This window comes from Podarcis filfolensis, assembly GCF_964270895.1.
Source record: "Podarcis filfolensis genome assembly, chromosome: 10".
Taxonomy (NCBI): domain Eukaryota; kingdom Metazoa; phylum Chordata; class Lepidosauria; order Squamata; family Lacertidae; genus Podarcis; species Podarcis filfolensis.
The window spans coordinates 71299543-71324632 of record NC_139612.1 but is presented as its reverse complement, the minus strand read 5'-3'; the positions used below and the strand labels follow the sequence as shown (position 1 = coordinate 71324632).

Sequence of the window (25090 nt, the reverse complement as noted above, 5' to 3'; positions counted from 1 at the left end):
GTTCCTCTCTCTATCTCTGCTACCTCCCCACACTCAAGGACCAACTGCCCTAACTGTCTCTCTATTACCAACTGCCTTTCCCAACCAGCCAACCAACCCATGAAACCCAACCAACTACCCACCCACAACCCCCAACGAACTCCTCTCAGAACTAGTTTTATAGACCCACCGACTCCACCCCCCTGGGTCCTGTCTGAGCATCCTATTTAACTATTTCCCCTCCAGCACTCTCTCATATATGTTAACGTCACAACATCTGTTCCAAATCCAATCAGAACTTTAGTTTAATTAATTCAACAAAACTGATGAACTTGGTTCAGTGATACCAGCTTTTCAAAATCTGATAGTATTTATACCTCCAGCACCCCTTGGATTTATTTATTCCATAACATTTATGCACTGCTTGATTGTTTAAAAAAACAAACCCTCAAAGCAGTTTATAAAGAGAATGGAATCAAAAAATTGTCAGGAAGAATCCAGAAAGCAACTCCTCAAAATATTCAAAAAAAGGGAAAACCAGCAATAAACTGAAAACTCATTCGTGTTCTACATGCCTGGGTAGACTTGTCTAAGCAAAAATGGTTTTAGCAGGCATAGCAAAATGTACGGCGAAGGAGGCTGCTTGATGTCAATAGGTAGGGAGTTCGAGTTTAGGTGCTGCTACACTAAAATATATCATTTTCTTACAAATGCAGAATGGGTATTATGTAGCACCTGTGACAGGGCCAGTTCCACTGATTGAAGGGGTCAAGTGGTCAGGAAAAGCCTCGGAAGGCAGTGATTTGGGGGAGAATGTCGTGTGGACAAGGAAGAATTACTGGTTGTGAGGACAAGGAAGAAAATTACTGTCCATGTTAAATGACAGTGTGCATCAGTTCCAGATTAACGTGTAAGCTAAACAAGCTATAGCTTAGGGCCCCACTCTCTTGGGGGCCCCAAAAAAATTTAAAGGAAAAAACCAAACCTGGATGTACATTTCCAAAATATAAGATAAAAAACAAATAAAATAAAACCTACATATAGCAACAGTGTTTTGTGTTGTGTAGGCTCCTATGATGTAAGTCATGGGCCCCGCCTGCTGGCCTGCTCCCTAAAATATCACTGGTTTGCTCCTTTCTATATATAGGGTGCCCACATTCTGCATGGACTGGGTGCACGGCAACATGTGCAGATGGCTTGAGATACCTATTGGGTCCATCAATTACCATATAGCATATATTCCAACACAAAAACAGTGACCATTTGTTGTTGACCAACGACAGCTGGTCATATCAAGGACCCCATTACCTTCAGTAGCTGAGGGCCTCATCAAACCTAAATCCAGCCCTGGTGTGCAGGAATGCTGTCTGTACGAAACCCGCCTCAGAAATTTCTCTGCTCACATTTACACACCTCGCCATAAAACTTAGGGAACAAGCTGTGCTATCATAATGATTAAGGCCTTACATGATAATTTTAGGTTATATGTTAGTGACTAAGTTTTAATTTATATACAGTGGTACCTCAGGTTACATATGCTTCAGGTTACCTACGCTTCAGGTTACAGACTCCGCAAACCCAGAAATAGTGCTTTAGGTTAAGAACTTTGCTTCAGGATAAGAACAGAAATCAGGCTCCGGCAGCGCGGTGGCAGCAGGAAGCCCCATTAGCTAAAGTGGTGCTTCAGGTTAAGAACTGTTTCAGGCTAAGTACGGACCTCCGGAATGAATTACGTTCTTAACCCGAGGTACCACTGTACTTTTTAACTGTTGCTATATCTGTATTGTCCCTGTTATACCTAATTGCAAATTCAAATGTATCCCTATCGTGTTTTATGACTTCCTTGATATTGTATGTGGGCTGGAACTGGTCTGTGACCGAAATAATAAAATTCATTCATTCACACCTCATCAAAATATCTGTAAAGGCTTCTCACCTCAGGAGCAACCCCCAATCTATTGCTTTGCATAACACCTCAGGGACAGCACCCCTTTTTCACTGTGGGTCTCTTGGTGCTGGCAAATTGGGGAGACAGCTTCTGGAATGCTGCACCTTTTGAGCTTCCAAGCTGTGATTATCTTGCTGTTCTTTGGTTGTTGTTCTTTCAGGACGTTACGCTAGCATTTACGGCAGCAAAACCACATGTGTGACACAACAGCCCACAATTTTAACGTATTTATTACTAAAAATTCTGGGCAAGACCTTCATGAACATTGCCCAGGCTTGTGCAAGTCACTTCAGTATTGCTAACACAGCAGTTTATTTACCCCCAAATTATTTTTATTAATTTTCCATATTATTACAAAATAAACCAAATTATATGAATATAAGTTCTTAAAATCAGGTTCCCCGCTCCTGTTCCAAACATATGGTCATAATCATTCCCTCTTGTAGCTGCATCATTTCTTATTTAGAGTCTTGTTGACATCCTTCATTTGCCGTTAAACATTTTCCCAGATGAGCCACTGTTGCCTTGCTTCCTTGGTAGCCTCCATTTGTATCTTTGACTGCTAGTGGACTTTAGGGGATCCTAAGTCCCTTGATGGGGAGTTGGGCTGTAAAGGTAAAGGGACCCCTGACCATTAGGTCCAGTCGTGGCCGACTCTGGGGTTGTGGTGCTCATCTCGCTTTATTGGCCGAGGGAGCCGGAGTACAGCTTCCGGATCATGTGGCCAGCAGGACTAAGCCACTTCTGGTGAACCAGAGCAGTGCACGGAAATGCCGCTTACCTTCCCGCCGGAGCGGTACCTATTTATCTACTTGCACTTTGAGGTGCTTTCGAACTGCTAGGTTGGCAGGAGCAGGGACTGAGCAACGGGAGCTCACCCCGTCACGGGGATTTGAACCGCTGACCTTCTGATCAGCAAGTCCTAGGCTCTGTCGTTTAACCCACAGTGCCACCCACGTCCCTTTTGGGCTGTAAAAGCCAACGCCAATTTTCTTAGGACATCACTTTTTTTTACTCCAAGGGGCTCAAGGTGGCAAATATGGTTCTCCCCCTCATTTAAACTCCCACCGCTGCTGCTGCCACCAGTTTCCACACGCACACGCGCACACGCACACACACACACACACACACACACACACACACACACACACTATAGAATCTACTGGAGTTAAACTCAGGAAACAGAGAAGAGGACCAGTTAGTTATTTCTCATTAGGTTTATACTCTTTCCACTCCTAGCAAAGCAGAGTAAACATAATAGGAAACAGGCAGGAACTTTCAGGAAGAGACAACAGAACAATAGAAAAGAGGCTTTATAAGAAATTAGTCATCCCAAAGACTAACTTCTCCTCTTTGTAACCTCTGAATATTGTAAAATCCCTAGATTAGTGGTTCACAAAGTGGGTGGTTCAACCACCTCGGGGCAAGGAGGAAGTCTGGAGTGTAAGGCAGGCTTTAGAAGAAGAAGAAGAAGAAGAGTTTGGATTTGATATCCCGCTTTATCACTACGCGAAGGAGTCTCAAAGAGGCTAACATTCTCCTTTCCCTTCCTCCCCCACAACAAACACTCTGTGAGGTGAGTGGGGCTGAGAGACTTCAGAGAAGTGTGACTGGCCCAAGATCACCCAGCAGCTGCAGGTGGAGGAGCGTGGAAGTGAACCCGGTTCACCAGCTTACAAGTCCACCGCTCTTAACCACTACACCACACTGGCTCTCACAGCTGCACAAAAGCTGGTGGTGGAGAGAACTTGTTGGTATTTTGTATTTTTATATTTTTAAATGGTAATAAGAACAAGCAGAGGAGAGGACTGTGAGAGGACTGTTGGGGCTCCTGGATGAGGAACAGTAAGAGGGGCAGCAAGCTCATAATAATAATATAATAATTTATTATTTGTACCCCGCCCATCTGGCGGGGTCTCCCCAGCCACTCTGGGCGGCTTCCAACAAAGATGAAAAATACATTAAAATGTCACACATTAAAAACTTCCCTGAACAAGGCTGCCTTCAGATGTCTTCTAAATGTCAGGTAGTTGTTTATCTTTTTGACATCTGATGGGAAGGTGTGCCAAAGGGCGGGCACCAGTACCAAGAAGGCCCTCTGCCTGGTTCCCTGTAGCTTTGCTTCTCACAATGAGGGAACCACCAGAAGGCCCTCGGAGCTGGACCTCAGTGTCCAGGCTGAATGATGAGGGTGGAGATGCTCCTTCAGGTATACTGGGCTGAGGCCGTTTATGGCTTTAAAGGTCAACACCAACACTTTGAATTGTGCTCGGAAACGTACTGGGAGCCAATGTAGATCTTTCAAGACCGGTGTTATGTGGTCTTGGCTGCCACTCCCAGTCACCAGTCTAGCTCAGTGACTGCCCCGGGCAGCAAAAACCCAGCTATGCCACTGGCAAGAACTTAGATTTAGCTTGGAAAAGGGAAATAGAGGGGAGATATGAGAGCCATCTTCAAATATCTGCATGGCTGTCCCATGGAAGATGGAGCATACTTTTTTTCTCCTGTTGTGGAGGGTAGGACTCAAACCAATGACTTCAAGTGACAAGAAAGGAGATTCCGACTAAATGTCAGGAAGAACTTTCTGACGGTAAGAGCTGTTCAACCATGGAATGGTCTCCATCGGGAGGTTGGGTGGCCCTCTATCAGGGATTCTTTAGTTGGGATTCCTGCGTTGCAGAGGTTGGACTAGATGACCATTGCGGTAATTTCCAGCTCTATGATTCTATGAATCCTTCCAGGACACGTCCAGTATAAGGACTTCTACCAGGGTCTACAATATCCTTTTTGACCCAAAGCAACCAGAACTGGACACAGTACTCCCGATGTGGTTGCACCATAGATTTGAAGAATGGCACTGGTATTTTCAATTCCTTTCCTAATAATCCCTAGCATGGAATTTGCCCTTTTCACAGTTGCCACACAATGGAGAAATGTCTTCATTGAGCTATTCACTACAACCACCTTGAGTCCCTGACAGGAAAGAATGCATGAAAAATTAAATTAAATTAAAGCCTAAGGTCTCGTTCCTGGTCCACCAATTCCAGTTTGGGACCCACGTACCTATGGGACCGCCTCTCCTGGTATGCCCCACGGAGGACCTTAAGGTCCACAAATGACAACACTTTGGAGGTCATGAGCCTCAAGGAGGTTAGATTGGTTTCGACTAGGGCCAGGGCCTTTTCAGTACTGGCCCTGATGTGGTGGAATGCTCTGTCACAAGAGACCAGGGCCCTGCGGGATTTGACATCTTTCCACAGGGCCTGCAAGACTGAGCTGTTCCACCTGGCCTTTGGTTTGGACTCAGTCTGACCCTTATGTTTCCCTCCCCTTAGGGTCTTGATCTATGGGCTACGTTTAAAATGCCGCTGCATTTAAATTGCATTATAGCCTGTATTTTAAATTGGTCCCCCCCCCCATTATGTTTTTACTGTAATTTTACTGGTGTTAGCCACCCTGAGCCCGGCTCTGGCCAGGAAGGGCGGGGTATAAATAAAAATTTATTATTATTATTATTATTGAAATTAAGATTTTTTAAATCTTCACTTTACACTTGTTTCCATTGAATTGCATATGCCATTGCATATATCCCTGCAGTTTCTGGACGCACCACCAGCTCCGGCTCTGGAGCCCCCAATTCTGGCAGCATGCTCAGCATCCCAGAAATAATCCGGAAGAAGCGGGATAGGGAGAAGCTGCAGCAGGAGGAGATCGTCTTCTTTGTCCAGGCTGTGTCCAGGAAGGCCTTGCAGGACGGGCAAATTGGTAAGGAAGGTTCTGGGGCTGGGGAATCAGGGGAGTGGGATTGTGGGTGGGGGAAAGAGGAGGATGCATTCAAGAATGAGGAGGAAACTCTGCAAACAGGCACAGCCAAGGCAACCCTTCCCATGACTTCCTATGTGGGGAGGGAATTTAGCTAGAACCGCTCTCCAAGAATAATGCTACAGGGTTCAAATGAGGAAGAAGAGAAGAAGAAGAAGAAGAGTTTGGATTTGATATCCCGCCTTTCACTCCCTTTAAGGAGTCTCAAGGCGGCTAACATTCTCCTTTCCCTTCCTCCCCCACAACAAACACTCTGTGAGGTGAGTGGGGCTGAGAGACTTCAAAGAAGTGTGACTGGCCCAAGGTCACCCAGCAGCTGCATGTGGAAGAGTGGAGACGCGAACCCGTTTCACCAGATTATGAGTCTACCGCTCTTAACCACTATACCACACTGGCTCTCTGATGATTGTTTTATTTTTATGCTGTATTTTATTATGCTTTTTATTATGTTTTTTATTATTGATGCTCTGTAATATGTTCACACACACACACACACACACACAGAGCAGGTCACCCAACCTCTATTTAAAAACCTCCAAGGAAGGAGAGCCCACTAACCATAAGTCAGGCTTCGTCAAACTCTGCCCTCCAGAATATATTGGCCTACAACTCCCATGATCCCTAGCTAGCAGGACCTGTGGTAAGGTCCCATCTGGGGTGCCATCTGTTGTAAACAAAAGCTGCCCTTCTTCCCTTATGGGGGACACAAGAGCCCTTTATAGAGTCCCTTGTAGGTTCTCCATCGGTAGGAGGAAATAACAGAGACATCCAGAGACTATTGGGAAGCAAAGCAGCTAGTAAGCCTGATCTTTATTGATCTGCTGCAACAGGGTGCTCCCCTGAGGAGGACCCCGAACCAAGGCGTGCCAGCCCTTATATAGACATTTTAAATTCCCTGACCTGGAGCTCCAGACCACCCCTGCATTCATCACAGAAGGGGCGTAACCCAAGACCACCTACTACAAAAATCATACCTACATCACAGAAAAGGCGGTCTACAACAGAAATTTGAATGTTGTTGTTTTTCTTGTCTGCCAGGTTATCTGATAATGCCTTATCTGATTCCCTTTCCTGGTAGTCTGGCCATTTCTTTGAGATGGTGATTACCCAATTCCTGAGACAATGGGAAGGTTCCCTCACCTGCTCCCTCCTTGCAGAGAAAACATTTGGTCAGATTGGGAGTCAAAATGGTTTTAGGGTGGTCTTCCTATGCTGCTCCAGACATGTGGTCGACATATCTATGTATGTGCTTGGTTGGTACATTTATGAACATTTATTATCTATATAAGACATTGTTACGGAAAATCTAGGTGTGAGGCTGCTCTGCCACCTAGCTCGTCTGACTGAGTCTGCAGGTCCCTGCGGAACAAAAGGAGCGCAGCCAGAGACCGAAGCATTCATTCAGCTAATATTCTCCTTTCCCTTCCTGCCCCACAACAAACACTCTGTGAGGTGAGTGGGGCTGAGAGACTTCAGAGAAGTGTGACTAGCCCAAGGTCACCCCAGCAGCTGCATGTGGAGGAGCAGGGAAGCGAATCCGGTTCACCAGATTACGAGTCTACCGCTCTTAACCACTACACCACACTGGCTCTCAAAGCAGAGAGACTTAGGATGTCTTCATAGGGTTTGCTTAACTTACAAGGAGGCCCTAGTGGAAGCAGACTGACATTCCTGCAGCAGAAAACACAACCATTGGTCCTGCCTTCTTGTCTCTCCTTGCTATTTTTTGGAAATCTGCATTCAATTTCTTGTATCTTTCACTATCTCCCTCGCATTTTGCTTGCCTTCTCTCCCCCGCTATTTGTAAGGCCTCGTTGGACAACCACTTTGCTTTCTTGCATTTCCTTTTCATTGGGGTGGTTTTCGTTGCTGCCTCCTGTATAATGTTGCGAGCCTCCATCCATAGTTCTTCAGGCACTCTGTCCACCAAGGAAATAATTAATTCAAAGGAATTATGGAAACCAAGAGCTGGTTGATTTCATCTTGAGCAGCTGGATAGCATTCTCCTGAAATCTTGCATGCTTTTCCTTATTATATAGTTGCAAGTAGAATATCCAATGATTTCTTTAACACTAAAAAAAGGGGAAAACTACCTAAAACTTGTGCAATCATATCTGTACAAATATCTCTTTTTAGCCATGTCTTTACAAATAGAGCTTTGGGTGAGCAGCCACAACAGAAGACTCTCTTGTGCCCTAGAATAATCACCTTGCTAGTGATCAAAAGAATTGATGCTTTTGAATTCTGGTGCTGGAGGAGACTCTGGAGAGTCCCATGGACTGCAAGAAGATCAAACCTCTCCATTCTGAAGGGAATCAGCCCTGAGTGCTCACTGGAAGGACAGATCGTGAAGCTGAGGCTCCAAGAATTTGGCCACCTCATGAGAAGAGAAGACTCCCTGGAAAAGACCCTGATGTTGGGAAAGATGGAGGGCACAAGGAGAAGGGGACGACAGAGGACGAGATGGTGGGACAGTGTTCTCGAAGCTACCAACATGAGTTTGACCAAACTGTGGGAGGCAGTGGAAGACAGGAGTGCCTGGCGTGCTCTGGTCCATGGGGTCATGAAGAGTTGGACATGACTAAATGACTAAACAACAACAACAAAGTGACCCAACACTTCGCTGTTCTCAGAATCAGAAAGGTCAAGGTTCCACAGTATGGGCAGGTTCTTAAAACAATACAAAAACCTGCACAACCTGCTGACTGAACCAAATCCAGCATGTGTGACATGCCAGGCCATGTCTGTGGCTTGTGCTAGCCCCTCTCAGAATATCTCTCTGGCTTAAGCACCTCACCCTCATCACCTGTTGTCTTCTAGGAGCGATGCTGATGGCCATCCGACTACAGGGCATGGAGCCTGACGAGACTCTGGTGCTGACGCAGGCAATGGCTACATCAGGGAGGGTCCTTGAGTGGCCGGAGAAATGGCAAGGGCTCCTGGTGGACAAGCACTCCACTGGGGGAGTGGGCGACAAAGTCAGCCTGCCTCTGGCACCAGCCTTGGCTGCCTGTGGCTGTAAGGTGAGTTGAGAAGGGTCTTCCAACCTCTCTGGTTCCCGGGCAAAAATGAAAGAGGCCCACAGCCCGTCCTCAAGCCACGATGCTGAACTAGGTCAGCCATTCAGCAGACTCCTTTGAGCTTCTTAAAGAAACACCTTCCCCCCTACCCAACTTCCTATGCTGCTCATAACCTAAGACAACCCAGACTTTCCTCCTTTCCTTTCAACAGGTGCCCATGATCAGTGGCCGAGGTCTGGGCCACACCGGAGGCACGCTGGACAAGCTGGAGTCCATACCTGGTTTCATGGTCTCCCAGAGCCCAGAACAGGTGAGGTGTCCCAGGTTGTGATGGAGATAAAGGGGCTTATGTGGTATGTGTTGAGGGTATGTGGCTGTCTGTTTCTGTCGGCCGAGAACTCTGATGACGAGTGGCCCATGCAGACAGCCCAGGACTTGTTCTCTTGCAGATGAAGCAGATTCTGGAACAGGTTGGTTGCTGCATTGTGGAGCAGAGTTCAGAGCTGGTCCCAGCAGACAAGGTCCTCTATGCCCTGAGAGATGTAACAGCCACAGTGGACAGCTTGCCCCTCATCACAGGTATGGGGTGAGATCCAGTTGCAGGAGAAATTCTGGGTGCTGAGGCCCTGGCTATGGGCTTCTTCCAATCAGGCAGCTGTCAGGGAACTGTGGGCTGAGAAGGGGGAAACGCTTGGGAAATATAGAGAGCAGCCTCCGATAATGAGTAGCTGCACCTCGTCAGAGAGGGAAGATGAGGAGGGGCTGTCAGGAAACAATGAATCAGGGAGGGAGGGGCAACTTCCAAAGCTTCGCTCTTTACATAAGGGAGGAAGGAAGAGGAGAGGTTTCAGGAAGTTGTTATGCTGGAGAGGAAGAAAGGAGGGGCCAGTCTCGGCAACTGACACCGAATGAGTAGGACATGCTTTTAAGAGCTCCGTATTGTAAATAGTATAATGGACTTAATAAATCCTGTAAAGCTGGCTGGAGTCCCGGGCTGTTGTCTCTTCTAGCACCCACCAATCATCCTGACAGCAGCAGTTATGTGCCTGTGGCATAACTGACTTCATTATTCTTCATAATTGAAGAATTCGTTACTTTGTCTAGCGTGTACCCCCCAATTGCACCCAAGGCTACTACCGCCCCCTGGATTGTTCCAGCGCCGTCGCCCCCTCCCCCAGGAGACGGTATTGCCCACTTTGGGAAACACTGGCCTAGATGAACCCAACAGTTTTTAATTTTGTGAATAAAAGCCAATAGCACTTCATGTCTCGAGTCCTCTTCCTGAGCTGCGGATGTACCTGCATTCCTGCATTCCTGCATTCCCTTGACGCTGCCTCTCTCTTGCCTCTCAGGCTCCATCCTGAGCAAGAAGGCTGCGGAGAACATCTCTGCCCTGGTTCTGGATGTGAAATTTGGCAGCGCAGCCCTTTACCCCACTCTGGAGAGCGCCCAGCAGCTGGCTGAGAGCCTGGTGAGTCCTCAGAGAAGGGCCACTGGCTTCTGGGGGCTTTCAGCTCCTTCATGGAGGAGAGGGCTATCGGGGGGCTACCAGCCAGGACAGCTCTGCCCTGCCGCCATGGTCGGGGGCAGCAGTGATTCTGAATCCCAGTTGCTCTTGAATCCTGCTTGTGGACTTGCCACAGGCATCTGGTGAGAAGAACAACAACAGGATGCTGGTCTAAATGGCCTGATCCAGGAAGCCCTCCTTATGTTCTGCTTCTTGGGATGGGGATTTGGAGACCGAATGTTCTCCTTAAATCCTTCCAGTGGCAGACAAAGATGATGGACTATGCAGAATTAGCAAAGTTGACCGGTGGAATCCGGAACCAATGCGACCAAAAGTTTCAAAGAGACTGGAGTAAATTTATTGGGTATATGAATAATTATTGCAAAAATGGGAAGACACTAGCGGGATTGAAATAAATCCTGAAATGAAATTCAAAACATTTTATAACTTTCTAGATCAAAGAGACAGCGTTGACTATAAGGACATAAAAGTCATAAGTGGAGGTTTTAAAGTGCGATGTAAAGTCTCGAAAACAAAAAACCAGTTGAAGGGATGGAGGGATGGAGGGTTAAACCACAGGGCCTAGGGCTTGCCAATCAGAAGGTCGGCGGTTCGAATCCCTGTGATGGGGTGAGCTCCCATTGTTCGGTCCCTGCTCCTGCCAACCTAGCAGTTCCAAAGCACGTCAAAGTGGAAGTAGATAAATAGGTACCGCTCCAGCAGGAAGGTAAACGGAGTTTCCGTGCACTGCTCTGGTTTTGCCAGAAGTGGCTTAGTCATGCTGGCCACATGACCCAGAAGCTGTACGCTGGCTCCCTCGGCCAGTAAAGCGGGATGAGTGCCACAACCCCAGAGTCGGCCACAACTGGACCTTTACCTTTATCTTTATAAAGTCTTGAAACAAAAAACCAGTTGAAGGGATGGAGGGAAGTGACAAGCTCGGCAGAGCAAAGAGTAATTTTATTTGCTATTGTAATGTTGGAAATATTGTGTTAAAAAAGAAATTAATAAAAAATATATGTAATAATAATAATAATCCCACAGAGGGAAGGCAGACAGAAAATGCCTCTTGCTGAGGGGAGTTTTGGCATAAGTGGCATCCAGGGACACCTTTGTTTGTGCCACATTCTCCCCTGGCAGCCCATTGAGGAGAGACAACATTTTCATAGAAGCAAAAGAATAATTCTGGGCGGTCGTGTCTGCGTTAACTTCCCATTAGTGCAAAGGAGTTAAAAAATTTTAGGGATGTCTTTTCTTTATCTAAAGAGGGAGCAGTGCTTGCTTTCCTGGGTGCAAATCATAGAACACTTTATCCTTTACCATGTTCCGGTCTCATTCATTCATTCATTCTCTCTCTCTCAAAGGTGTGTGTTGGGACCCAGCTAGGGATATGCACATCGGCGGTGCTCAGCAAGATGGACGGGCCTTTGGGGTCTCGAGTGGGTCACTCCTTGGAGGTCCTTGAATCCTTGGAGTGCTTGGAAGGACAAGGACCTGGGGATCTCCGTGAGCTGGTGACCACGCTAGGTCTGCACTGGGGGGGGGGGCACCCGAGTGGCATTATAAAACGTTTCACTATGTTGTGTTGGGAGGGAGAGAGGGAGAGAGGGAGGTTTTCTGTTGAATGTCCATCAAGGCTGTGAACAGCGGACCTGTTGTGGCGTCCAGTCCACTTCCATTGCGCCAATCTGCTTCTCCCAACTACAGCAGAGTATCTTGAGCAGCGGTGTGCCTGTGTGGAAGGAATCTCAGCCATGCAGTAAAACTCTCGTACAACAGCTTCTTCTATTCTGCTGTTGTTGTTGAGTTGTTTAGTCGTGTCCGTTTCTTTGTGACCCCCTGGACCAGAGCACGTCAGGCACCCCTGTCTTCCACTGCCTCCTGCAGTTTGGACAAACTCATGCTGGTATCTTCGAGAACACTGTCCCACCATCTCTTCGTCATTCCATTCTCCTTGTGCCCTCCATCTTTCCCAACATCAGGGTCTTTTCCAGGGAGTCTTCTCTTCTCATGAGGTGGCCAAAGTCTTGGAGTCTCAGCTTCAGGACCTGTCCTTCCAGTGAGCACTCAGGGCTGATTTCCTTCAGAATGGAGAGGTTTGATCTTCTTGCAGTCCATGGGACTCTCAAGAGTCTCCTCCAGCACCAGCAAAAAACAAATCAGCCAGGAGCAAGCGAAGGCATGATGCTTCCATAGCTGTCTACTTTTCCCTTTTCTTATGAGGAGGGCATGAGGGTGTGAGTTGGGGCTGGGGAAAGGAAGCCTCTCTCTCCATGGACCACCCAACTCATCCATTTTTCTTCCATCTCTCCAGGAGGAACCTTACTGTGGCAGTGTGGGAGAGCCAGTTCTGTTTCCCAAGGCGCTGCCCGCATTGCCAAAGCCCTGGACAACGGCTCTGCCCTGAGGACTTTCCAGGCCATGCTGGAAGCGCAAGGGGTGGAAGCCAATGTGGCCCATGCCCTATGTGCCGGGGGTCAGGAAGAGCAATTCCGGGTGCTGGGGCAAGCCTGGGCGCAGGAGGAACTGGTGGCTCTGCGTGATGGTAAGGATGGGGGTGAGCTGTTAGGATTTTTAACCACCTGTGCTGCTCCAGCAAGTAGCACTATGTTTGTTTATATCATGTGAGTGCCTGAGAGCGTGAGACAGAAAGTCTCAGCACTGTTAAAAAGTTACCGTATTTTTCGCTCCATAAGGCGCACCTAGTTTTTAGAGGGGGAAATCAAAGGAAAAAAATCTTATTCCCCCCCCCCCCGCCACAAAGAGCAGAGGACAGGCGTCAATAACATCAAATATTCTCAGACGCACAAGCACGGCCTCCATCTTGAGTGCCCAGCACCTGACACAAAGTCAGATATAGGTCCTCCTTCAACTTCTCTGACTAGGGTTGTTGTTGTTGTTTAGTCGTTTAGTCGTGTCCGACTCTTCGTGACCCCATGAACCAGAGCACGCCAGGCACTTCTGTCTTCCACTGCCTTCCAGTGGATTCAAACCCGATTCGAACCATAAAATGGTGGTTCTCTTGAGTCAAAAGGAGAGTTGTTGTTGTTGTTTAGTCGTTTAGTTGTGTCCTGCTCTCCGTGACCCCCTGGACCAGAGCATGCCAGGCACTCCTGTCTTCCACTGCCTCCCGCAGTTTGGTCAAACTCATGCTGGTAGCTTCGAGAACACTGTCCAACCATCTCGTCCTCTGTCGTCCCCTTCTCCTTGTGTCCTCCATCTTTCCCAACATCAGGGTCTTTTCCAGGGAGTCTTCTCTTCTCATGAGGTAGCCAAAGTATTGGAGCCTCAGCTTCACGATCTGTCCTTCCAGTGAGCACTCAGGGCTGATTTCCTTAAGAATGGATACGTTTGATCTTCTTGCAGTCCATGGAACTCTCAAGAGTCTCCTCCAGCACCATAATTCAAAAGCATAAATTCTTCGGCGATCAGCCTTCTTTATGGTCCAGCTCTCACTTCCATACATCACTACTGGGAAAACCATAGCTTTTACAATATGGACCTTTGTTGGCAAGGTGATGTCTCTACTTTTTAAGATGCTGTCTAGGTTTGTCATTGCTTTCCTCCCAAGAAGCAGGCGTCTCTTAATTTCATGGCTGCTGTCTCCATCTGCAGTGATCATGGAGCCCAAGAAAGTAAAATCTCTCACTGCCTCCATTTCTTCCCCTTCTATTTGCCAGGAGGTGATGGGACCAGTGGCCATGGTCTTCGTTTTTTTTGATGTTGAGCTTCAGACCATATTTTGCGCTCTCCTCTTTCACCCTCATTAAAAGGTTATTTAATTCCTCCTCACTTTCTGCCATCAAGGTTGTGTCATCAGCATATCTGAGGTTGTTGATATTTCTTCCAGCAATCTTAATTCCAGCTTGGGATTCATCCAGCCCAGCCTTTCGCATGATGAATTCTGCATATAAGTTAAATAAACAGGGAGACAAAATACAGCCTTGTCGTACTCCTTTCCCAATTTTGAACCAATCAGTTGTTCCATATCCAGTTCTAACTGTAGCTTCTTGTCCCACATAGAGATTTCTCAGGAGACAGATGAGGTGATCAGGCACTCCCATTTCTTTAAGAACTTGCCATAGTTTGCTGTGGTCGACACAGTCAGAGGCTTTTGCATAGTCAATGAAGCAGAAGTAGATGTCTTTCTGGAACTCTCTAGCTTTCTCCATAATCCAGCGCATGTTTGCAATTTGGTCTCTGGTTCCTCTGCCTCTTCTAAATCCAGCTTGCACTTCTGGGAGTTCTCGGTCCACATACTGCTTGAGTCTTCCTTGTAGAATTTTAAGCATAACCTTGCTAGCGTGTGAAATAAGTGCAATTGTGCGGTAGTTGGAGCATTCTTTGGCACTGCCCTTCTTTGGGATTGGGATGTAGACTGATCTTCTCCAATCCTCTGGCCACTGCTGAGTTTTCCAAACTTGCTGGCATATTGAGTGTAGCACCTTAACAGCATCATCTTTTAAAATTTTAAATAGTTCAGCTGGAATACCATCACTTCCACTGGCCTTGTTATTTGCAGTGCTTTCTAAGGCCCATTTGACTTCACTCTCCAGGATGTCTGGCTCAAGGTCAGCAACCACACTACCTGGAGTGTACGAGACATCCATATCTTTCTGGTATAATTCCTCTGTGTATTCTTGCCACCTCTTCTTGATGTCTTCTGCTTCTGTTAGGTCCTTTCCACTTTTGTCCTTTATTATGGTAATCTTTGAACGAAATGTTCCTTTCGTATCTTCAATTTTCTTGAACAGATCTCTGGTTCTTCCCATTCTGTTGTTTTCCTCTATTTCTTTGCATTGCTCATTTAAGAAGGCCTTCTTGTCTCTCCTTGCTATTTTTTGGAAATCTGCATTCAATTTCCTGTATCTTTCACTATCTCCCTCGCATTTTGCTTGCCTTCTCTTCCCCGCTATTTGTAAGGCCTCATTGGACAGCCACTTTGCTTTCTTGCATTTCCTTTTCATTGGGATGGTTTTCGTTGCTGCCTCCTGTATAATGTTGCGAGCCTCCATCCATAGTTCTTCAGGCACTCTGTTCAGTAAATCTAAATCCTTAAACCTGTTCCTCACTTCCACTGTGTATTCATAAGGGATTTGATTTAGATTGTATCTTACCGGCCCAGTGATTTTTCCTACTTTCTTCAGTTTAAGCTTGAATTTTGCTATGAGAAGCTGATGATCTGAGCCACAGTCAGCTCCAGGTCTTGTTTTTGCTGACTGTATAGAGCTTCTCCATCTTTGGCTGCAGAGAATATAATCAATCTGATTTCGATGCTGCCCATCTGGTGATGTCCACGTGTAGAGTCGTCTCTTGTGTTGTTGGAAAAGCGTGTTTGTGATGACCAGCTTGTTCTCTTGACAGAACTCTATTAGCCTTTGCCCTGCTTCGTTTTGCTCTCCAAGGCCAAACTTGCCAGTTGTTCCTTTTATCTCTTGATTCCCTACTTTAGCATTCCAATCCCCTATAATGAGAAGAACATCCTTCTTTGGTGTCATTTCAATAAGGTGTTGTAAGTCTTCATAGAACTGGTCAATTTCAGTTTCTTCAGCACCAGTGGTTGGTGCATAAACTTGGATTACTGTGATGTTAAAAGGTCTGCCTTGGATTCGTATCGAGATCATTCTATCATTTTTGAGATTGCATCCCAGTACAGCTTTCGCCACTCTTTTGTTGACTATGAGGGCCACTCCATTTCTTTTGCGGGTTTCTTGCCCACAGTAGTAGATATGATGGTCATCTGAACTGAATTCGCCCATTCCCGTCCATTTTAGTTCACTGATGCCCAGCATGTCAATATTTATTCTTGCCATCTCATTTTTGACCACATCCAACTTACCAAGGTTCATGGTTCTTACATCCCAGGTTCCTATGCAATATTTTTCTTTACAGCATTGGACTTTCCTTTCGCTTCCAGGCATACCCGCAACTGAGCGTCCTTTCGGCTTTAGCCCAGCCGCTTCATCAGCTCTGGATCTACTTGTACTTGTCCTCCGCTCTTCCCCAGTAGCATGTTGGACGCCTTCCGACCTGAGGGGCTCATCTTCCAGCGTCATAACTTTTATATGACGCTGACTAGGGTATTTAGCCATAAAACAAGGGAGCAGGGCCTTTTCTGTGGTGGCTCCCCGTTCACAGAATGCTCTCCCCAGAGAGCACCATCATTACATTACATCATTACATGTCAGGCACCAAGCAAAAGCATTCCTCTTTACCCAGGCCTATGGCTCTTAAATAATCTATGGCTTGTGAAAGTGTGGGGGAGAGGACTGCTATTGTGGAGGAGTTTGGATTTGATATCCCGCTTTATCACTACCCGAAGGAGTCTCAAAGTGGCTAACATTCTCCTTTCCCTTCCTCCCCCACAACAAACACTCTGTGAGGTGAGTGAGGCTGAGAGACTTCAGAGAAGTGTGACTAGCCCAAGGTCACCCAGCAGCTGCATGTGGAGGAGCGGAGATGTGAACCCGGTTCACCAGATTACGAGTCCACCGCTCTTAACCACTACACCACACTGGCTCTCTGATGATTGTTTTATTTTTATGCTGTATTTTATTATGCTTTTTATTATGTTTTTTTATTATTGATGCTCTGTAATATGTTCACACACACACACACACACACACACACACACACACACACACAGCTGGTCACCCAACCTCTACTTAAAAACCTCCAAGGAAGGAGAGCCCACTAACCATAAGTCAGGCTTCGTCAAACTCTGCCCTCCAGAATATGTTGGCCTACAACTCCCATGATCCCTAGCTAGCAGGACTTGTGGTAAGGGATGATGGGAATTGTAGTCTCAAAGCACCTGGAGGGCTGAGTTTGAGGAAGCCTTCTGTAAGGAATCCACTGTCAAATGGCTCTCACTCTTAGAATGTTCTTCCCAATGTTCAGTTGGAATCTCCTATCTTGGAATCTGAGGCCATCGGTTCAGGTCCTACCTTTCAGAGCAGGAGAAAACAAGCTCACTCCTTCTTCCATACTAACCTAAGGTTACCAGATTTTTTTTCGATAGATCCGGGGACACAATCAATCAATCAATCAATTTACATGTTCGGGATGTTGATGTTGCAGCGATGCGGTGGCAGAGGCGCGGCACGTTTCCCCTTCCTCTGAGGCTTCTATCTCATTTCTCCATGAGCCTTGGCAGCCCCTGAGTTGTGGGTTCTTCGGTGGTGGTGGTGGGGAAGCGGTGTGTGGCGGGTCACGCATGGAAGGTGGAGAAGGAGGGCTGAGAGTGCAGGTGGCAAGGCTCGGGCAGCGCGATGCCTCCCTTCCCATCAGAGCAACCCCAATCCCATTCCTACCTTCGTGCAAGCAGGAAGGTTGCGGGGATCCCTCAGCTGGGAAGGGAGGTTTCACACTGCCTTTCAGAGCAGCCCCAATCCCATTCCCACTTTCGTGCAAGCAGGAGGGGGCAGGGATCCCTCAGCTGGGAGGGAGGCTTCCCGTTGCCTAACTGAGAGATCCCTGCCCCCTCCTGCTTGCACGCAAGTAGGAGTTGGGAAGCTGCTCTGATCGGCAGCATGAAGCCTCTCTTCACAACTTAGTTGCTGGGGTCAGGGAAGGTGGAGGCAGCCCGGAAGCTGCATCTTGGAGCCCCTGCACCACCATCATATGGGGACTTTTGAGCAGCTCCTGAAGCCAGCCAGAGCCAACTGCTCCGGGCTGCTGAGACTGCCACTGCTGCGTTTCCCGGGGACATTAGATGAAATCCGGGGACGGAATTTGTCCGGGGACTTATTTGCAAATCTGGGGACTGTCCCCAGAAAACGGGGACGCCTGGTAACCCTATGCTAACCGCCGTCCTGACTTTCCTCCACAGGGACAGTTCAGCAGATCCTTGGCCTCCCCATTGCCCGGGTAATACATGGTCTGGGAGGCGGCCGCAGCCAGAAGGGGCAAATGATCAATCACAGAGTGGGAGCTGAGGTGCTGGTCTCTGTGGGGCAGAAAGTGAGGAAAGGTAAGAACTTCAAGTGGGGGGTGTGTGTGTTTGTGTGTGTGTGAGAGTGTTCATCTTCTAGTTTGGTCCGCTCTCGTACATGGGATGAGGCAGTCAGGTGTTATAAGAATTCTAAGGTCCCAAATATAAAATAAATGTTCCTAAATGTACAAGGCAAACACATACATAAGTATATAAACCTCATGTCTGAAACAGTACAGGAGAGCAATCCTAAAGTCATTTTGACTCTCCCAAACCATTTTGACTCTCCCAAATTGACCTCAAATATTTCTCTGCAAGGAGGAAGGAAATGGGGAAAGTCTTTTGCTTACCTGTCTTAACGGCATATTTGCATATGAATAAGGTGAGCCTATGACCTGGACTCAGGAACTGAAGTATTAACCATTACAAAAGAATGGCCAAGCTGCCCAGGTAAAGCAATCAGTGACCATTAACAGATATCCTGGCAAACAGGATTTCTGCTGTAGAGCTTTTGAGATGTATGCATGATATTTTGGGGGTGGTCTTGGGCTACAGGGTGGGCAATTTCAAAAGTCTATATAAGGGCCTGTGCACCATTATTCTGAGTGGAATTAGTGGGGGACCCTGTTGCAACAGTTTAATAAAGATCAGGCTTACTAGCTGCTTTGCTTTTCAATATTCTCTGATTGGCCTCTGTTATTTTCTCCTTCCGATAGGGGACCCACTTAAGGACTCTATACGGGCTCTTAGGTACCCCATAAGGGAAAAGGAGCAGTTTTTTCTTACAACACAGGGGAGGCACAATCTTGATTCAGACAGCAGAGTTTCTTGGTCCAGCCCTGCCAATAGGGTGTCCTCCAAATGTTTTGCATCACAACTTCCATCAGCCCTAGCCAGTGTGTATAGGGGTCATGGTGTTAGAATTCCTGCTCCTTAATTGCAGTCATGGGATTGTTGTCTTTCACATGACAGTATATGTTTTGACTCCACAGAGTGGGAAGTGATGGAAACAGGATGTTTGTGTTACTGTGTTCCGTGAAGTGGGACTATTGTCCTTTGTTCTTTCTCTTTGCTGCCTGATGCTAGAGAGAGAGGGAGCCATCTTGCAGTGCTCCATGTGTGTTTATATGTAAATAAAGTAGATTAGCCAAAATGCTGAGTTGCTGAGCTCCGAAGTCTGCTGGCATCGATCGCTGTGATGTTAGGGCTGAAGAAAGCTTTTGAAGCTCCCGAACGATCAACCAGGAGGGAGAGAACATGCCAGTTGGGCATGTGTCTCTGTCAGGGTCCTACTTGAGTGTAGGCTGAGCTCCTGATAAATGGATGATGGGATTTGTAGTCCAAAACATCTATAGCATACCCACATTAGCTAGATCAAGGGAGTGGAGCTTGTTATTGCTGAACTACAGCTCCCATGAGCCTCAGCAAGCAGAGGATCAGCTCCTGTGACATCAGCCTCCCTTTTCTTTCTTGGCCATAGTTTCCATACATCTCCTCCGGTACGGGATCCGTGACTCACATCCAGATGGAACCTGTGAGCCACGCGTTAGCAGAGATATGCAGAAAGTGAGGCTGTGCAGATATGTGGCGTCACAATTTTATTATTTACAGGAAATCAAAACAACAAAACATGGCGGGTGTGAGCAGCGTCTCTTGCACACGTCTTCTCTGTCAGAGCAAAGAGCAGAAAACAAAAGCACAAAGAACAGAAGTTCTGTATCTGAGTTTCCATCCCCAGACTTCCAGCAGTGTGGAATGTAAATAAGGATCACATGACCCAAGCAATGGGAGAATGGTATCCTAACACATAGGACCAGGATGCCGAGTCAAAAAGCAACAACCTAGAAGGTTTTAAAACAGGATTGGACGAATCCATGGAGAGGAATATCAATGCTATTAGAACCACATTCACTATTCTCTGCCACTCGTTGCTGGAAGACTCAGGATAGGAGATTTGCTCTTGTGCTCGAATCCTGCTTGAGGCATCTGTTTGGCCCCAGTGAGAACAGGATGTTAGGCTGGGTGGGCCATTGGCCTGATCCAGCAGGCTCTTCTTATGTCCTTACTGTGGGAATGTTTAGGGATGCGGGGGAGGATATATTGTCTAAGATATCCTATCCCAATGTAGCCTTATTAGACTTTACCAATTGGTGGGCTCTGCGTTGCTCCCGGATGGGAGGAAGGAAGTCAAATGACACCGAGGGTTGATTCAGAGAAAGAGTTCTTTATTTCTGCTCTCCGGAGCAGCAGAAAGGCACTCGCGTGGTCAGTCCACAGCAAGCCAAAAGAAATGAGAGATTTCATGCAGTATATATATTCTCCAGGCACCCTCTCCCTCCTTCCCCAGGAATCCAACCACATCAGCCTATATACACAGATTGACATCACATATGTTCCTGCTCCGGTATTCTTAACCATAAAAGGTATTTCTGTATTTCTGACCATAAAAGGATATTCCTGTTCCTACTCTGTAATAATCCTGTATTTCTGACCATAAAAGGATATTCCTGTTCCTACTCTTATCTTGGAGCAAGAGGTCACCATCTCCAAGAACACCCTCTGGCGCTGTTCCCAGACTAGGTCTGTGCATCTTTTGTGGTCAGGATATAAGATAAGGCACAGACGTGTCTTCTTTGTTCTACTGGTACAGTCAAGGCCATCCTTGCCGTCACAAACTGATAAAGGAGAGGGCTCTGAGCACTTGTTTATACAGCTGGGTTTCAGCTCAAGAGCTCAAGTTAAAGCATTTTAGCTAAGGAAAAATAGGGATTTTGGTGCAGTTTCAAACTGCCTGCACAGTCAGTTTTGGGTTTGGGAAACCCATTCCTTCACCAACTTATCTCTACAAGTTCAACAAAATCAGCAGAGTTAACATTCCCCTTTTTAAAACCACACGCACCGCAGATAGGTTGCTCAGACTTGTTAGAGTCTCTGTAAATATTTCCTGGTATTTCCCCCGTTCAATCCTTCCTGAAATAAGATGCTACGCAGTCTTCTGTAAAGTATAAAATGTTTACTCTCAGGTAATCATCTGTTCACACAAAGGTTCCCAGAAGGCAGACTTAAAAGCTTAGAACATAGTTTAAATGTGGTGACTATCTCCTTATGGGAGAAAGCCCCCTTTTCTTCTCTTGGCCTGGAGTCAAGGGTGCATCTTAGTAGTGCTGTTGTTAAGATGGCATCGATAGAGACAAGAGAGACAAGATGGTCGCCAGCCTGTGGTTCTGCTTCATTTCTACATCAGGAGAGGCCGTGTCTATCTCAAGTTACACGTAGGAAGTTTAGTCTCAGTCTTGGAAAGCAGGAAGTTCCGGCTGGAGGACTGAGACAACCTTCATGTCTACTCTAGCAATGTTGTGTTCGACTGCACCTGATTCTTACATCCCACACTTACAACTGCTTCTTTCCCCTCCCTTTCAGGAGATCCGTGGATCCGGATCCATTATGAGAATCCAGAGCTGGGTGACGCTGGCCGGCGTGAGTTGCAGGAGGCATTGATCCTGGAAGACTCTGAGCCCTTCGTTCCTGGCTCAAAGGTGGCAAGGACTATTCTCCCGCAGGGCCAGGCCAGAGAAAGATTAGCAGGACTTAAGAGGGCTGAACAAAGTCAGCCCCCTGTCAACTGTCCACAGGATGCGGGACGAGATGGGCCATGCGACTGATCATGTTAGGATCACTGCGCTTAGCTCTTGAATCACCTACAGCCTTGGAATGGGGAGCTTCTTCTATTTTTTACTGAACCCATGGCAGGATGAGAGAATGAGAGTTTTGATTTGGCAGGATTTGAGTAATACTTGTACTTGTTACGGAAATTACCTGGGGTGGGGTGGGGGTGGAAAGGCACATCTTTAAAGTTGTTAAATGTTACAAATATTACGCATAAATGTATCCTTTCGACTTGACAGCTCAGGGAAGTTATCTAGCTTTAAAAATCATATAAAATCAACTCCTTTGCCAGTTTCCTTCATTCCACCGCCAATTTGCGTCATTGGCTAAGAGCTTTGAAACCACTCAGTCCCCGCCATAATCCCTCAAGCGGGAGGTCACGTACTCACAGGAAGGTACTCATAGGTGTCAATTGCTGGGCAAAAGCTCTCCTCCGGACTTGCCCAGGTGCCAGACTATGCAAACCAAAGTTCTATTCTTCTTTTGCAGTAGGTGCTAAGAATGTACTTCCCAATACATATCCTGTATCCGCCTGTTGCCCCAACACATTCCTCCTATGTTAATCATGTATAACCCTCCCCTTTTCTGATGTAGCAATGATGTAGTGATGATGCTTAATGAACTGTATGATGGGTTAAGATAGAAACTTTTAAAAGTCCTTGTCACCCCATCCTCGGGGTTCAAAATTCCTCTTTGATGCTATTGCACAATAAACTTTGGTCTACAGCTATTTGCTCCGGTTGGTGGCTGGACTCCTTCCTTTATTCCGCAGGGACCAGCGGGCTCTGCCTGATGAGCTGGGGGGCTGAGCAGCCTCACACCTAGATTTTTTCATAACAGTACTAAAAAAACTAAAGTAAAAATTGATTACTTTCAGAAAAATGGGGAAATGATATGATGCAGTAGACAAAGTTTGATGATGGAAACCATGGAGGGGTGGAGGGAAGTCTAGGGAATCCTAAATGCTGATGATTATGATTACCCTTTGAATTCAAATGTATAGTGTAAAACTGAATAAAAAAAATTTAAAAAGAGAAAATGTGAGTTTTGCAATGCTCCCCCCTTCCCTTACAGCGGTGGCACAATGCAATTTTTGTTGCATATTTTGAAATTTGCAGTATACTTCCATGTCCCTGTGTCATCATAACGCCCATTCTTGAATGGCACTCAGGTCCATTTCATATCTGAGAAGTTTCTGCTGTGTATGCGTAAGAAAACCATTATTAGGGGTACTTTCAGAATTCTGCTACTATGCGGGTGGAATTTAGTCATGTGCTGGTGTGATAAGATTTTTAAGGTCTCTGATATATATTAAATGTTCATAAATGTACCAACCAAGCACACACATAGATCAGCACAGGAAGACCTGAAATCATTTTTTATTCCCAAACTGACCAAATGTTTTCTCTGCAAGGTCAAAGGAAAATGGAAAAGCCTCCCCATTGTCTTTTCCTTCACAAATCCTGTCTTAAGGGCACATTTAAGATATGAATAGGGTGAGCCTGAGACCTGGCTCAGGAACTAAGTATTTATCATTACAAAAGACTGGCCAGGCTCCCCAGGCAATCCAATCAAGTGACCATTAAACAGGTAACCTGGCAGACAGGAGGTAAACAAAGCACTCAGATTTCTGATGTAGACCGCCCTTTCTGTGATGTATGCATGATGTTTCTGGGGGTGGTCTTGGACTTCAGGGAGGGAATTTAAAATGTCTATATAAGGGCAGGCACACTTTTGTTCTGGGTTCCTCCTCCCTCCTGCGTGTGGTGAGTGAGGACCCTGTTGCAACAGATTAATAAAGATCAGGCTTACTAGCTGCTTTGCTTCTCAATATTCTCTGGTTGGCCTCTTATTTTCTCCTACCAATAGGGAACCTACGTAAGGACTCTATATGGGCTCTTGGATACCCCAAAAGGGAACAGGGCAGATTTTTGATTACAACACTGGCAAATTCAGGTTGTGTACTTCAAAGGTCTTTCTAGCCAAGGTTGTGGATAGGCCCTGGATTCTACAGAGTGAAAAGAACAGAGGGTGTCAGGCACACAGTTCAGCTCCCTAAGAAACTCGCTTTCCCTTTGGAATGATCCTCAACACCTTGCCGAGATGGCTGTGGAGATGTTCTTAGGAGCACTGGAGCCATGGCAAGGACATTGCAGGAAGCCAGAGGATTGGCTGATTAAGGCTTCCTGCAGTCAGAGGGGTAGGACATCTGACTGCAGTGCCAGATCTATGTATAAAGTAAACAAGCTATAGCTTAGGGCCCCACTCTCTTGGCGCCCCCCAAAAAAATCAAAGAAAAAAAACCTGGATGTACATTTCCAAAATATAAGATAAAAAACAAATAAAATAAAACCTACATAAAGCAACAGTGTGTTTTTTTTAAATAATTTTTTATTAGTTTTCCATACATTCATACAATTTATCCAAATTTTACCAGATTTTAACAAAGTTCAAATTTTGGACTTCCTTCAACTTCCCTGAAAATCATCCATTTTTACCCTTTAATACGCATTTCTTTAATTGCATTGCCATTTGTCTTCCCTCCTTTTTCTATTTACTTTCAGCAATACCTTTTAGAAATTTTACAGTGCTTCTTGAAACCCCACTAGCGTTGTTTGCACCTCACATACATTTTTCAGATAATCAACAAATTTTCCCCAATCTTCGATGAACTTTTGGTTTCGAACATATCTTATTTTCCCAGTCAATTTGTCCAGTTCCGCATAGTCAGTCAATTTCATTCTCCATTCTTGAATCGTCGGTGTTTCCTCTTGTTTCCATTTCTGGGCCAAAAGAATCCTTGCTGCCGTAACTGCATACTGGAAAAGTTTATAGTCTTTTCTTCTTATATCTTTTCCTGTAATCCCTAAAAGGAAGGCTTCTGGTTTCTTAACGAAAGTGTATTTTAACATCTTTTTCAGTTCATTGTATATTGCTTTCCAGAAGCTTTTTACTTTCTTGCATTCCCACCACAAAGCAACAGTGTTTTGTGTTGTGTAGGCTCCTATGATGCAAGTCGTGGGCCCCACCTGCTAGCCTGCTCCCTCAAATACCACTGCTTTGCTCCTTTCTATATATAGGGTGCCTACATTCTGCTGTTTATAATTATTAGTTTACACCTATTATTATTTCATGTTACAGCAAGTTTCTAGAGACTAGATTACGAGTCTTGGTAAGTTGTGTTTCTAAAGGAACTTTTGTTATTGCCAAATGCC

General features: G+C 46.2%; 1 protein-coding gene across 2 annotated transcripts in view; it reads left to right on the top strand.

Annotated features, from left to right (window-relative positions):
* TYMP (thymidine phosphorylase) overlaps positions 1–23033 on the top strand; it is a 28367-nt gene extending 5334 nt beyond the window's left edge. The window contains exons 2-11 of one of the 2 annotated variants that reach the window (XR_014538767.1): positions 5525–5692; positions 8570–8772; positions 8981–9079; positions 9219–9348; positions 10122–10240; positions 11641–11803; positions 12591–12821; positions 18108–18248; positions 21630–22011; positions 22716–23033. Coding sequence is in view for 1 of the 2 variants with exons in the window: in XM_083572983.1 (XP_083429109.1) it covers positions 5575–5692; positions 8570–8772; positions 8981–9079; positions 9219–9348; positions 10122–10240; positions 11641–11803; positions 12591–12821; positions 18108–18248; positions 21630–21871 (1446 nt within the window). In the remaining variant the exon portion in view is untranslated. Of the gene's footprint in view, positions 1–5524; positions 5693–8569; positions 8773–8980; positions 9080–9218; positions 9349–10121; positions 10241–11640; positions 11804–12590; positions 12822–18107; positions 18249–21629; positions 22604–22715 lie in introns of those variants that run through there. The other variant, XM_083572983.1, reaches the window with a different exon arrangement.
* Positions 23034–25090: the final 2057 nt, after the last annotated feature.